Below are 16,434 nucleotides of genomic sequence, written 5' to 3'. Positions count from 1 at the left end.
CTTATGTTTATTATTTCAATGAAAATTTTGTACAATCCCTGAAAGGATTCCTGCTGGAATAAAGAATTTCTGAAGGTATCCCTGGAGGAATCTCCGGTGGAATCCCTTGAGGACTTTCTGAAATAATTTCTAAAGAAATCTCATATCTTACGTAGTAATCACTGGTGGCATTTCTTGATGAATCGTTGAAGAATTTCCTTGAGGATTTTCCCGATTAATTTCTGGTGGAATTTTTCCCAAATATTCTAAAAAATAATTATTTTGAGTAATTTGCTTGGATTTTCTCGTAGACATTTCTGGAGGAATTTATGATGTAAATATTTGGAGAAAGTTCTAGGGGGAATATCTGGAGGGTTATATTGAGGAATCGCTGATAGAATTTGAAGATATCCTGGCGGAATTTTATGTGGAATTCCTGAAGAAATGTGTGTTGCTGAGACAATTTTTGGAAGAATCCGTGTTGGATTTTGTGAAAATTACTGGAAGAATTATTACAGAAATTGCGGAAGGAATCCCGGGATGAGTTTTTGTATAGAGAATCGTGGAGGATTTCATTTAGGAATTCCTGGATCAACCCCTAGAGGAAATACTGGGCAATTCTTAAAGGATATTCTGGAGTAATGTCTTTGGGCATTCCTAGTAAAATCATAAATTTCAATAATACATTCCACTGTTGCTTTCCGGAAAAGCCTCGGTAAAATTTTTAGATTCAAGTGGGGTAAAGAACTACTTGGTTACTTCCTTGATTCATTTGACACTTTCTGGTTTTTATCGGCCGAATTGTCTGAAATACAATTTTCATTGCCGACGATATTTTCGGCAGCTCGGTTACATCCCGGTTTGACCCTGAGCACTAGGGTTCCTAGTACCGACCCCTTTTGGCGAGTACCGGTTCTACGGTACTGTCACTCTCAGTACCGGTAGTACCGGGAAAATACCGGTACTGGAAGATTTTTTTTTGCAATAACATAAAGCATAATGTATTGGACAGAACAATTGCAACTTTTTCGAGTTCGTTAATAAACACAAGTTTGCTGAAGCTTATTCTTATTTATTACGAATTATAACACTAACAATACATGGTTTTAAAATAATAATGAGTAAACCGTTCTAACTTTATAAAACTAAATATGCTGTTTTGTTCAGGAAAAGTAAAAATTTCTGTGGAAATGATGGTCACAGTTGACAGTTTTATAGCTAATGAGGTACGCAAAAAAATTCAAAATGAATAATTTATTGACTTTTTTCATGTCATCATCTTGCTTTTCATTCATAAAAAAATAAGAAATAATTGTTGACACGTTGTTTCACGATGCATGGGTAACAAAATCCGGATGAACCCAGAAAAAGCTTTCTCCGTGTTTGAAATTTGACACGGAGAAAGCTCCTTCTGGGTTCATCCGGATTTTGTTACCCATGCATCGTGAAACGTCAACAAATATTTCGCCTTGAACAGACTCGTAATACACGAATTATTCCTGTCAATTTCTGTCAGTCTTAGTGTCATAATTGGAGTACCTTTAAATGCTTCAATATCCTGAGAACTTTCTTTATATTTGTGCCTAATTTTCTAGAAAGCTTGATATTCACCATCAGCAGCTTTAATTGTATTCGATAATTGATAATTCGTTAATCTTTGGTAACCATAAGATCTAATGTATCATTCCTGTTTAATCACATTACCCTCGGTTTGTTTTTTAAATGTTCCAAAACATATTTTGAACGGAAACAAGACGCTAATAATGATTTCTCTGTTCTAACGATTTTATGTACGGAGATGAACCATACTTAGTGATGAAAGGATAATAATTAGAATAAGCCTCTAAATACGTTCTTTAATCAACGAACTTTATCAAACTTACATACCGTTAACTGTGAAGAAATTCATTGATTCAAACAATTATTGAATTTTTCCTTAGTACCGAAAATACCGGCACTCAATGTTTTCCAGTACCGGTATTTCGGTACCAAAAAATGGTCGGTATTACCGGTACTTTCGGTACCGGTACTCCCGGTACCAAAACCCTACTGAGCACGGCACGGTAGCTTTGGTGTGAACGCTCACCCCCTCATATAAAACACAAGAACGTTATTCAAAACATAACTCGGCCGGGCCTCAGACGAGACCCAGTCCCGGCCCGGCCTGGCGAAATGAGAATTGCCCTTAAATGTGTCCGAAACGTCGGATGATAACATAAAATCCGCATTTGAGCATAACAGACTGAAAGCCATTACCTAGAACAGAAAATCGACTTTGAAGTATTTCCAGCAAATTTTCATTTCATTCAAATTGTATGACAGTCAAACTGATAAATCCCATATACGGTGGAGCCTATGTTTTGATGCGATGAGTACCAAATGAGTTATCTTCAATGAACTTTTCTATGAATCATGTTAATTTTCCTGTTGAATCAAAAAATCGTCTAAAATACAATTGGAAAGCGTGAAACCAGTAGGATTAGCTGGGGCAAAAGTTCGAATGCAGTGTGGGACAAAATTCTCTGACTAAAATACAAAATATTTATAATTTTATGACAGGCATACTGTATAACATCCGTAAACTTATGGTTGCACAAAAATACACACTAAATTTTCTTCAAAAATTACCCAAAACAGGTGTAATTGAAATATACCCAAAAATAGAAGCTTTCGCAAAATTAACTAAAAACGTGAAAACTTGATGACTTTTTTCGAACAATCTTGAATATTTCGCTTAAATCTGATTATAAATCCTTTACATTGTACCAATTTAACAAAACCAAACCCTCCCTACTCACCGTAGTTCCTTGCGGCCGATATCGTGTACCTTCCGGGTGCCGCCGTATACAGCTCGGGGGACGACGAGTATCCTTCGTCGCCAATCACAGATGATGCTGACACATCCACAACGTGACCGTGCGTGTTGGTGTCAGGGAAGGGGGCGATACTGGTGCTCGGTTGCACTACCGTTGACGATATCGCAGTCGTCGTTTTGGTCGTCGTCGTCGTAGTTGTCGATGACGTAGTCGAAGACTGCACTGGCGGCGGTCGCCACGTGCTCGAACTAATAATACTAATCTGGGTAGGACTTTTAACAGTAGTGGTACTTGGTTTAGTCGGCTTGGCCTAAAAGTGAGAGGGGAGTTAATGGGGGGGGAAATTTTGTGGAAGATGAGTTATTACTTACCGATGGTTTTGGTTTTAATACAGTACTTTGAATGTTGTTAGAAATCGACAGAATCGGTTTCTTGGACGGCTTACTCGGTTTCGGTGGCCGCGTTTTTGTAATAAAACTAGGTTCTGTTGTAGCCTGCCAATGAGTGGTGTATATACCTAGAAGTTGCATGCAAAATGGAAAATGGTTAAAGTATTTCCCACCAGGTGGCCCACCGTGGAAGATTGTAGCTCGGAAACTCACCAGTTGACATGCTACTGCCCGCCATCTCTAGGTCTGTCAGCTGCGCAGGCGTCGATAAGGTAGAGTGTTTATGTACAGTGCCCTCAGTTGGCCTTTGACTAAAAAGATGACTGTTGATGTTATTGCTATTACTAGAACTACTAGAGGAAGATGACGATGGTTTCTGGTGCTGATGGTGGTGGTGATTATGCGATGGGCGAATCACCAACGTTCCGCCGTTTCCCGGGCGATAAATAGTCGTGTAGCCATTGCTACTAACGAAAGTACTTTACATTCGAATGGTAGTAATTTGGTTTTGAAGGGGTCACGCAGGGGGGTCACACATGGAAGGAGCGAAAAAAGCAAACGGGGAAATATGTTATGAGTATTATTTGGTGGTTGAACCGCAACGTGCAGGACACTAGTGCTGTGCAGCAGAATTGAATTAGTTTAGGTTATTTACAAAAAATGTATCAGAGTTTCTGTTTTCGTCCACATACCTAGGTTTCGGTGGCTTATACTTATTACTGCCGGCCGGTTTCGGACGGTAGGTGTAGGTCTGGTGGTAATTTTGCGGTATCACATTTTCGGTGAGATTGTGCGAGCAGCAGGACCCAAACATGAACGAGTCCATGCAGACGCCCACGTGTTGGCCCTCGGATTTGATGCATTCCCATACGAACATGCAGGTACCTTCGATGCCGTTTACTGTACAGGGCTTAGGATTAATCTTGAAGTTGTTGTGACTAGAAGCGGTGTGGGCTTGCGCCATCCAGTATGTGAGGACCAGTAGAATCGATGAGGTCCATCGACTCCACATTGTGGTGGAGCTTCTCAAAGTACCTGCAAATAAGAGAAAAAAGGTTATTTGTGAGCTACATTATAGCAAAACTATTTCGTTGAAAGTCTTATCGTAAATTGATTGAACACATTCCTTTTTACAGTACAGATTATTGAGAGTGTGCAAAATTCGTACATTAAGGTAAAGATGAATCGAAGCCAAACTTCAAATTTCCAAGAGCATTGTTTGATTGATGAGTTTCCTTGTATAAAACGCTTTATTCTGAGAGCTATATCAGTGTACTTTGTTTCAACCTACACTTACTAAATAAGTCGCATAATCCAGTAGCAGTCAAATCAACCTTGTTAACATTAATTAAGTCGCATAAGGTTAAAGATTAGTTTGCAATAATTGATAACCCGCATGAAAATCGCCTTTTTTCATCATATAAAATATGCCCCTGGCCTTTTGACGACATCTCACTGAAACATCGCATAATGTAAAACGTGATTTCGTTATACGGTTTGCCCACAATTGATTTACGAAATCCTCCAAAAATTATTGCAAAGTTTCCTGGAAAAAATCTTCCAAAATGTTTAATGAAACGCAACATGAGATTCATGACCAAAAGTTTGGTGTTAAAAATTCGTTTTGTGTTTTGAAGTTTTGTCAAGAAATGTTTTGAATTCTTATGGAGAGTTCTTCGAAACTTCGCAAAGAATTTTGCAGAGATTCCCGAAAACAATCTATGAGTCGAGAGCACACCAGCACAACATGTAATAAATCAAATGATTACCATGCAACCTTTATTATTAAATAGTTTTGTTCCAATGTATTTTGTAACAAAATTCTGTTGAGATTCGTGAATAAGCTTAAAAATGAAATGCTTCCGAAACCTATCCAAAAAAAAAAATACTAAAGGCACCTCCAGGTATTTTTGTAGGCAAAAATTTGCCCAGAAATATCATCAGGCATATTTCCATGTTTTCTTTTTCGAATTCCTCCGAGAATTACTGTAGGGATACTTAAATTACTATAGGAAAAAATTAAATATTTTAAGTTCATGGCCTAGAATTTACTTATTTTACTTATTTTGAACATTACATGAAATAATTCCTACAGCGGTTCTTGCAGGCACTCAACAATTTTGTCAGAGATTTTCCCAAGATTTCCATTCAAGAACTTTTCCATAAATTCTTTCTTAAATTTCATTCAAGATTTTTGTCTTAAGTTAAGGAATCCATAAAAAGTTCCTTAAGAAATGTTACGGATAATTCAGGATCTTCTGTTTGCTTTATACTTTCTAAGGTTTTCCCAGGCTTTCTTCGGAAAACTGAAATTTGTTCAGAAGTCATTTTACAGGTAACAGGTTTATAATCAACCGCCATTCATCTAAATGTTCTTGATAAAAGGAATGAAAGAAATCTGAAGAATTAAATGAATTCAAAGAGGATCATTTGAAGAAACTACTGTTAGTATTTTGATGGAGATTCTTAAGTTATTGCAGTTATCGCTTCATTCGTGCGCCATCAACGTGATTTTACATCCCAGCTTATGCCCAGTTGATGCCGAGATCGTGAGGATGGATTACTGTAGCAATAGTGTTACATGAGCATGAACATGAGCATGATTGACCGCCCGCAGATGCTACTCCGTTATTGCAAGAACAGCTGTACTTACACAGGGAACCAACAGATGCTACTCAGGATCAGTAGTATCTTCAATGTGTAAGTACTCGTGCTCTCATTATTATAACAAACAATACTGGCGCCGGCTGCGTCCGAATGCAGGTCAATTTGGGAATGGGCGGGAAATGTTGACGTGTTACTTGCTTTATGGAAGCCGAGGAGTCCTCTGCACTTCCACAAGAAAACACTGGGAGTTTAGATATGGGAAAGGATTCGTTTTGGTAAACGATAAAGATAAAATTTTAAATGAATACGTGAACAATCCATATTTTAGAAAATGTCTGGAAATTTCCCAGTCAACCAATATTTCGAGTTTTCATGTCAAAATGAACTTCTGGTCAAAATTTCAGTCAATTTGGAGAAAATTTAGGTGTGCTTCAAATCAATTATATGTTTTTAGGCAAATTTCAAGCTTTAAAAATTCATAACTACCAAACGGAACAACAAAAATTATCGGAAATACCTCTACATAGTAGTTGATTCAATTATACGAACTTTTGCCGAACACAATTTTATGATTGGAGCAAGTTTTAAAATAGTTTGGTTAAAATTTGCGCTTCGAGGCTCTTGAAAATCACCAATTTTGGGGAGTGTTCTCTCAGAAAAACATACCTGCATAAAAGTTTTTGATTTTCAATTTCCAGAACATTATAACTTTACACATCTTAAACTCAATCACGTTTAAAGTTACAGTTTATCTAACGAAAATAAATTTTAAAAAATGAGAAATTAGGAAGCACATTTGTAAATCCGCTGTGAGTGAGCCAAGAGAACCACCGTGAGCTTTGAAAATTGTAAAAAATGAACACGTTAGCACTGCTTTTTCTCAATCGATGATGATGATTGTTTTCAAATCGTTCTGAATCGTCAATGAAATGCGATCAAAACAATCATCACTCGGAAAGAAAAAGCAATGCTAACTTGTTCAATTCATTCATTCGTCGGTACATGTGTCATACGCGATCAATCATCAGGTTGCGATGCAGTGTTCGATCTTTGGGCATTTTCTGTAATTTATTGCCTCAAGCAACATGTAAGCTGTTGATGGTTAATGAATTCATAGATTTATTACTTCCGATTCCTGTTTACTAGAGCCTGAAAAACTAATGTCAATGTGTGTTTATTAAATCATATATATTCAGAAAACTGTGATTTCTGGGTACTATGGAAAACAAATCTCGCTCAAACAATGTTAAAACTCAATTTGATCTCAATAGCGTGTTCTACACAATTCAACAGCATAGATTGAGCTTTCAAATAATGGTAATAACAAGTGATTGTGATGTTCCACATGCTAGTTATGATTTTTCAAACCCTAAAATAAGCCCTAAAACACATTTTTAACTTGAAGCATATTTAAATCTTTATTGAATGAGCTGAAAATTTGACCAGCCATTGTTCTTTGCATGAGAATTCCGAATACTGCTTGACCGGTAGATTTCCAGACATTTTTTCAAATATGAACAGGTCTACTGTCTAGTGAACATATACACGGATGATCGATACCGATAGTGCGGTTACTATGCAAACCGGACGCGCTCCGAATTCCGTCGCTCGCTCTCAAAGGAGCATGCAACAGATTCAACAGATCAAACACTACTGACGCGTCGATTCTTTTTTTTCACCGGCACACTTTGTTTTCGTTTTTTTTTTTCGAAAAACCGCGAAACGGACACAATTGATACATTCTGTCAAAGACCTTAATCGAGAGCGGTTGTCAAAGTTGGGTTGATTTGCGGCTCCGTGTAGAGGGTGTTCGCACATTATCCGTACAAACTTTAAAGGCATGGCTCTATGTAATCGATTTTTCGCATGCCTGAGGAACGTTTTCCTGAAACTATGAAAAAGCACTTGGTCCAGTGTGTCTGAACACCAACCAAATATCCTTCAAACTTACTAGATTTGAACCACATTTTTTATTTTCAGTTTTTCTTGAACAAAAGGTCGTCGTAATTATCTATAGGAAATAAGGATTCAGGGAGAACTGAACTGAATTCAGGGAGAAAATATCTCTTGATTGACTAGCGGTTCTCGGATAAAGTGGCCCCGAAACATTTGAATGGGCGTATCTCAATACAAACCAACAATTTTGAAATCACCAAAAAAATTTTTTGTAAACTTTAAGAAAAAAAAAACATGGATTTTGAGTTTTTATTTCTGTTGTCAAAACATTATTGTTCGGATAAGATGCGGACACCCTGTAAGATGCAAAATTTTTAGGAAAATTTTTTTACAATAATCCCAAGTTTTTTGGAGGAAAGTCTGAAAAATCTTGTACAATTCCTTCAGGAATCCCGAATAAGAATTTCACTTAAGTACTGGATTTTTACTTCCGTTGATTGACCTCTTACTGGCTAGTGCAAAATCGGTAGTCAAACTTCTTACAATCCATCTCAACCGTTAAGTTATCTAGTTGAGATATTTAAAGAATTAACAATTTAGACTGTACTATTCCCACCGTTATAGAATGAGGATAATTTGCGTTATTTTCAACAGCCAAACTTTTGATAACAATTTTTCATTGTTTGTCATAGTAGTCAAAAGGCTATGACTTTTAAAGACTACTATGAGTAATTTTCGTTTAAACCGGCCCACTATTAACACTTGGTCTTCCACAAAGTTCAAATTTATGCTCGTCGAGAAATGGAAGAAGCTGAATTGGGATTTCCTTCTAGCCATTCCATCATGAAACGGCCAATGTTCATGCACTAAATCAAACATTGTCGTAATAGTCATAACGTAACTGAAATCAGTTGAGAAATGGCTATTACTCAATGCTTTTTCATAACGTAGCTGTTTCCAGTTCAGCAATGAATCATACAATATAATCAAACAAATCTTATACAAGTATCATCACATTTTTCTAGTTAATATCTATTATGCCAAACTGTTCAGCTGTTGAAAAATCGGTAAAAAATTGAGCATATTGTAAAATTCATCAAGTGTGTACTCTGTAAACAAATTAAGTGTAGCCTTCAATGCATACGGCATGTTTTTAATCTCTTAAGATATTCGCGAGTGACTGACCTGCACATAAACACTATAAGACTGTAGTTTTTTGAGATTCTTTTAGTAGTGTTTGTCATAGACTTACAAATTTTAGAACTGCAGGATACCTTTACACGAGAGTCTCGTACTATGAACTTCAGCATTTCTCAGCATAGTTAAAGCTTTTGTGGACAATCATTTTTCATGTGAAGCATTGCAAGTTGGAATACGTTACCTTTCGATATAAAATCATGTAATTAATTCGGAAAATAAGCGCTCGTCACAGACTTGGCAACATGAATTGTTAAAAAGGAATAAAAATCCTCCATGAACTATTTAATTAGTAAACAATTATCATAAGTATCTTTTCTTAAGGTTCCGATAAAAGAATTCACAGTGTGGCAGCAAAAACAAATGTCTTGCACCACATGATTTGAGAATAAATAAACTTCCTTCCTTAGCCGAGTGGTTATAGTCCGCGGCTACAAAACAAAGTCATGCTGAAGGTGTCTGGGTTCGATTCCCGGTCGATCCAGGATCTTTTCGTATTGGAAATTTCCTTGACTTCCCTGGGCATAGAGTATCATCGTACATACCACATGATATACGAATGCGCAAATGGTAACTTTGGCAAAGAAGGCTCCCATTTCATAAATGTAGAAGTGCTCAATAGAACACTAAGCTAAGCAGCAGGCTCTGTGCCAGTGAGGACGTAATGCCAAGAAGAAGAAGAAACAAATAGAATTATCAAAACAATACAATTTTCAACTTGTAGTCTCAGGATGAATCCTTCAATTAATTCTCGCATAACTTATGATCTTGCCCTAAAAACCATTGGTAACCATGTGTGTAGCTCGTTGTTTCTGAGCATTTGAATAGATTTACACGTTATTTAACAACTCTATGGTGAAGAAAGGATCATTCACTACCTGTCGGTGGTGTTGGTTTGGATGCTTATTCATTCATTTGCTCAGAAACAACGAGCTACACACGTGGTTACCAATGGCTTTTAGGGCGTTATCTCAGATTATGCGAGAATTGTAGTGTCTCAGATACTACCCAAGAAAAAATGTATGGCCGGCCCTGCGTCCCCCCGCTAATAGCCCTCGATAAGCTTCGCCCATCACGTCCACAAATGGTCATCAGATTGCGAAACTCTTTTGCTGCCTTTGTATAGCTCCATGCCGGCCGCGCATCATGTGAGTAGTTGTTCTGCCTACGCCAAGCACACCCACTCGACCGGGTTCTGTTTATAAACAATCTTCAACGACTCCATCCGACGTCGTCGGGTGCCATGCAAATGTTGTGTGCACATACATAGCCACAACAGTTGCGAAGCTTCAAGTTGTGCCATATCATACTCTGGCTTACATGAGACACTCACACTACATATAGCAGTACTGTGGCATAGCTATTAAGTTTCATTCGTTCTATCGGATGAATTTGAGCTTGTTTTGTCTAGCAGCCTCACTAACTCCGTTTGTGTTTCGAGCTGTTGTTGATGTATATTTTTTGACTCTTTAGGAAATAATGATCGTTTATTTTTAGACTTGTCTGTACTCACAGCTAGGGTAATATGAATATTAGGTTAGGTGTTTTGATCGTTAGATGCTATTTTTAGCATTCGTAATTTGTACATTGGAAGACTAACCAAAATTAGACATCTATGACGTAAACTTATAGTATTTATAACTTCAAATAGAATATTCACAAATGCAGAGCAGATGACGGCTTGTGAAATAGTTTGAATAACTTTCATTACACCATTTCCCAACATCCTTTATTAAATCTTTGGTTTAAAAATAACCTAGCTCTTGTTTTCACCTACAGAGGTACATAAGCTGCAACAAATAGAATGGTCAATGCAAAACAGCAACCGTTCTGATTCCATCTTAATAGGGAGTCGATGCCGGTTATGGACCCTTTGCGTATTATGGACCCCCTACAGAAAAACATAAAATTAACACTCAAAGCAACTTTATTCCTATGAAAATCCACCGGGGGAGCTTCGATTACATTGTTAGTCAGCAGTTTCAGGCAAAATATTTGGTTTGAGACGCATTAATACAGATATTTGAACAGTTTTGTAAATGAAACCACACAAGAGGGTCCATAATACGCATTTCCAGGTGGGTCCATAATAGGCTCGTCGGCAGCGAGCCGGATTACATGGGAATCAAATGGAGGGTCCATAATACGCAACGTCAAATTTGTAAACAATCCTATTATGGACCCCGGGAGGGTCCATAATAGGCATTCGGACAACAGTTTTTCAAATGCATATTTCGCTGGAAAAATCGAATGATTTTGTATGTTTTATAGACGTACTATGAAATAAAGACGTTGAATTTGTTGTTAGACTCAACAAAACGTATATGCGTCTGAGATATCATTGCGGAAAAGCGTCTAGAATAAATTTCAGCTACTAAGGGGTCCATTACTAGCATTGAAACCCTACTATCGGCTTTGCGAAACACCATCTGTTTAAATACAGTCAGATTGCGTACAACTCGACTGCACAAGCACGTGCTGGCGGCCAGCTGATAACAAAACAGCTTCCGCCTATGACATCGTTTATTCTTCGACAAACAACGACAAACCTAGTAGGCCTGGATTTCTTTTCTGTTGACTTTGATCTCTTCCAGGTTATGATATTGAGGTTATTTGAAAAAAAAAATCCATTCTGCGGTAGCCGCTAAGTTCTACCGCAGCTGTCAAAGTTCTACCGCAGGCTTGAAAATCATTGTATCATTGAACGCTAGCATCTTATCAAAGTACGCTAGTAGAGTCTAAAGCTTTGAAAAACAGCATAAAACAACAGTCATTAGCGTGGTTTCTAAGGTATTATCTCAGCCGGTTGATGATGCTTTGTGAGAATCAGTGATGTGATAGCTGCGGTAGCTTTCTGTTCAACTGTAGAACGGAAAGTTATCTCTGAAATAAACTATGCTCAAAACTGTCCGTTTTCAACCATGTGCAGTATCGATGTCCACCTCGGTACAACTTAACGCATTTGAAACAACCAGAGTGTTTTTCGAGTGTCTTCAATGATAATCTATGCACCTCCTCTGACATAGAACGCGCCACTTGCGATGTCTCCCCCCACGTTGCTGACATAGACATTTTTGACGTAACCGACTCCATGATCCTGCGGGCAGTAAGCAAACTGAAAAACTCTCGTTCACCTGGTCCTGACGGAATTCCTGCCATCGTTTACAAGAAGTGTATCAAGTTGATCAACTAAGCCTACTACTATTACCATTTCCAGCACTGGGCAACTGGGTTGTTGTATCAACTAAGCTTACTACTATTACCATTCCCAGCACTGGTATCAACTCACTCTTAGCACCTCTTCGACACATATTCAACCTTTCCCAGTTTTCAAAAAAGGATCTAAACACGATATCAGTAATTATAGAGGAATCACCTGTCTCAGTGCTGGCTGCAAGCTATTCGAAATTATCGTTAACGAATATCTACACTTCGAATTGAAAAATTTCATCTCCATGGACCAGCATGGATTCTTCCCTGGGAGATCGGTTTCAACGAATCTATCCAACTTCTCTAACACATGTATCACGAACATGGAGAACGGATAACAGGTGGACGCTGTCTACACTGATTTAACCGCTGCTTTTGACCGAATCGACCATGATATTCTTCTAAAAAAATAGAAAAAATTGGAGCACCTGTTGGATTTATCAAATGGTTATGAAGTTATCTTGTTGGACGGAAATTGAAAATCAGAATCGGTGTTAGTTGCTCGAGTTATTTTGAAAGTACTTCTGGAGTTCCCCAAGGCAGTAACCTTGGGCCTTTGTTGTTCTCCGTTTTTTTCAACGATGTCACCAATGTTCTTCCACGTGGATGCCGTATCCTGTACGCAGATGACCTTAAAATATTCTTAGTGATACGCAATCTGGACGATTGTGTTAGACTTCAAAACATGCTAAGCCATTTTTACGATTAGTGTGAACGAAACAAGATGTCTGTAAGCGTTTCGAAATGTTTCGTGATTTCATTTCATAGGAAATCGAGTCCAATCAATTTCAACTACAAACTGGCAGGCTGTACCCTGAATAGGACTGAATAGTTCGGGACCTAGGGGTGATGTTGGACAGTAATCTCTTGCTGACTGGAGGGTCTCATCTGATCTCTGTATAAGAAGGAACATAGGCTGAAGTGCGTTAATTACCGAGAAATAATGCTTCCAATACGGCGTACGAAATAATGTTACGTATTCTGTTCAATAGATTAAGGCCGTTCTAGGAGTCCTGCATCGTAAAATTTTCTTGAGGGCCGATCAACAACGGATCAAATGTTTACCTTGCGACAAATCCTTGATAAGTTCCGGGAATACAACTTGCAAACTCATCATCTGTTTTTTTTTTCAAGGCGACGTACGACTCAGTGAAGAGATATGAGTAATGGCAGATAATGATAGAACATGGTTTCCCAATGAAATTGAGTAGACTGATTCGTGCAACGTTTGGTGGATCGAAATCAAGTGTGTAGGTTGCGGATGAGATTTCTACCTCCTTCGTAGCCGTTGATGGATCGAAGTAAGGAGATGCGCTTTCGAACCTTTTGTTCAACATTGCCCTCAGAGGAGCTATTAGGAGATCAGTCATGCAAAGAAGCGATACATAGTCACGCGGTCGCATATGCTTCTAAGTTTTATGGACGATATCGATGTAATCGAAATCGATTGTCTTTTAACAAAACAAAGTACATGATTGCCGGGAGACAAAGTGGTTCCCATCATGATGTTGGTAGTGAAGTATTGCAAGGAAGTGGAAGAATTCGTTTACCTAGGTGTTCTAGTGACGTGCGATTATAATGTTAACCGCGAGGTGAAAAGGCATCTTGCAATTGCTAATATGGCTTTTTACTGGCTCCGTAACCAGCTACCGTCCGTAGCCTGTAGACGAAAACAAATTTCGCGCTACAAAAGACACTGTTATGTCCGGATGCTATACGGCAATGAAACCTGGACGTTAAAGAGGTTGACCGGAAAGCGTTCAGGGTTTTTGGAGCGTAAGGTACTGCGAACAATATTCGGCGGTAAACATGAAAATGGCATCTGGCGACGCCGCATGAATCATGAATTCTACCACAAATAAATATAAAGAAGTGGATTGTATCAAGCTAATATAACACGACATGCTACGTTGGCCTGGTCACGTGGTACGAATGGTGGAAGAATGACAAGAAATAAGATACCGAATAGATGATTCTAAACAAGGCCGCCAACTTCGTGGTAGGCACCGCACACGATGGCTTTTTGAACTTGATGAGGACTTAAGGGCCTTAACGCTGAGGCTCGAACTCAGGGACGAGAATTATCCACATCTGTGGGATGGAGCACGTTTATAATGTCTCTCCAAATAGAGACTTTTTCTAGAGGAGTATTCTCGGAAACAACCATTTTCTGCAGTAAAGGGTGTACGGAATCAAATTGCTTTACTTTCAAATGGCTGTAACTTTTTACCAGTTGGATATTTTCTATTGAAATTTTGGGTATAATTTGTCAATGTGTATTTGTTTACGCTGTATAAGTTTTACTATCAGGTGCAATCTTTGTGAAGATAGAGTCGGAAGAACAGCAGCGGCGCAAAGAAATTTTGCAAGTCCACCAAAAATGCAGATCTATCTCATCGTGCCATCAGCAGAAAGCTAGGAATGGTATATTCTACGGTGTGCATGTGTACCTACACCAAAAGTGTCTACTTTCTCTTCTGAGGAATTTCGTGCTGAAGCACCCCCTGAACGCACCGGAACTGCGGCCAATGGGTTACATGCATGGCCTGATCCGCTACTCGCCTCATAGTAACGCACATGCGCTAGTGTCTATGCGCGAAAAATCGCTAAAAGGTAACGCAGAAAATATTTGTATGGCGAAATACATCTAACGAATTATTTCTTAAAAATGGGAACTTTTTTCGAAAAAATATTTGGTACCGGTTGTACGCAATGATGATGGCTATCACGCCTACCAAATATTTTTTCGATCAAGGCTTTCATTTACGAGAAATTTGAAGTTAGATGCCTTTCCCCATACTAAATAAACGAGAAAACTTCTTCTGATCAACTGTGGGCAAGAGCAAAGCAGGTAATCCATTGAAAAGTACTGAGCCATCATGAAGCAGGAATTTCGGAAGCATACTAAGGAAGTGAAATCGAAGACAGATAGGAAGAAAAAATGGACTGCCACGCAAAAAAGGGCTTTATGAGTAGTGTGAAGAGAACAGTTCATGCATTTCGATGTGAAATTGAATTGAATTGAATAATACAAATATGGGAAAATATTCATAACATGTTTTATCTTACTCCCTGAAAGGTTGAAGATGATGGTTGATTCCGTACACCCTTTACCAGAGGGGTAATTCTGTTTTGAACAGGGCCACCATGGTTTTTGATCAAATTTGTTCATAAAAATGGCCCATGGTTGATTGGTAACTGTGGGTGACTGTACACGGGCGTTGAAAATCTTAGTAATGTCGGCATTGTGGGACTTAAAATTTCAGCAATATGACGAACCAGTGCGAACTTCTTTTAGAAGATTCACTTTCTTCCTATAAACTAAAATAGTCGATAAATCGTTTTTTTAAATAGGCATCCCTCATTGAACGAAGCAGCACAATTATGCAGGGCATAATGTTTTGAAATGGATCAATCATGGCACGATTCACACATATTTTCTTTCCGTCTTCAATTCACCATAGTCCATATTACGAACCGACAGCACTGATGAGATATTGCTGTTACTTTTCATACGTTACGACAAGCAAGCTGTTCAAAAATGTCTCGTAAAATGGACTATTCGCGACTACGAAGCTGCTGATGTTTTCTTCGGTTTTCTGTGAGAAAAACAAGGCGCGATATATTTTTTGCTTTTTTTTTCACGCACACGATGACAGTTCCTTACGAGGTTTTCCGTTGGTGCGAGTGCTTTGTAAATCTCTTTTTGTTTCGTAGTCGCGAATAGCCAATGGGTTACATTAACACCTCATAAACAGTACAATTCAATCTAAAGCGTTACCACCTGGCAAAAATAATTTTATCAAAAAGGTGAGACATTGTTTCGGAAGGGATAAGGCATATATATCCAATAAATGATTTCAAAGGCACTTTTCGAAACGCAATTTTCAATACAATATTTGGTAGGAAAAATACCCAAAAAACGATAATGTATCATATCTAAATATTTATGTTTATTATTGACTACCATTTACGTTTTAGTAACTCTGTTGATTTCGCCTCAAAAAACAGTGCTTCTGTAAATATTGACAGATTTTGAAATTAGGTCATCTTACCTGTTTACAGAAGTACGCCCAAATGATCTAAGATGCTTACAGAGTCAACAGGAAAGACAAATAATGGAACCAATCCGATTTTCTATCTACGTAGCCAAGTTTTTCGTATTGCGAAACAAATTATACGTAATTATTGGTCACATCGATTTTCATCATATAGAAATTAAAATTAGAACAATAAAGATACTTCTTGATTTCCTTCAGAATGTATGTCAAGAGCGATAACCCCAGCTGTAATTTTCATTCACAGAAATACGAACAAAGCCTCAACCTCCCACATCTACG

At 38.2% G+C, this 16,434-nt stretch overlaps 1 protein-coding gene across 3 annotated transcripts in view; it reads right to left on the bottom strand.

Annotated features, from left to right (window-relative positions):
• LOC5567150 (serine proteinase stubble) overlaps positions 1 to 16,434 on the bottom strand; it is a 544,997-nt gene that overhangs the window by 109,030 nt on the left and 419,533 nt on the right. For 2 of the 3 annotated variants that reach the window (XM_021853116.1, XM_001651529.2), the window contains 4 exons: positions 3,877 to 4,219; positions 3,398 to 3,663; positions 3,167 to 3,312; positions 2,778 to 3,105 (listed from right to left, as the gene is read on the bottom strand). In XM_021853116.1, the coding sequence (XP_021708808.1) occupies positions 2,778 to 3,105; positions 3,167 to 3,312; positions 3,398 to 3,663; positions 3,877 to 4,219 (1,083 nt within the window). The remainder of the gene's footprint in view (positions 1 to 2,777; positions 3,106 to 3,166; positions 3,313 to 3,397; positions 3,664 to 3,876; positions 4,220 to 16,434) is intronic. The other variant, XM_021853117.1, reaches the window with a different exon arrangement.

This window comes from Aedes aegypti, chromosome 3 (genome assembly GCF_002204515.2).
Source record: "Aedes aegypti strain LVP_AGWG chromosome 3, AaegL5.0 Primary Assembly, whole genome shotgun sequence".
NCBI classification, from domain to species: domain Eukaryota; kingdom Metazoa; phylum Arthropoda; class Insecta; order Diptera; family Culicidae; genus Aedes; species Aedes aegypti.
Note: the sequence above shows the minus strand (reverse complement) of the source record. Positions and strands in the feature narration are given on the sequence as shown.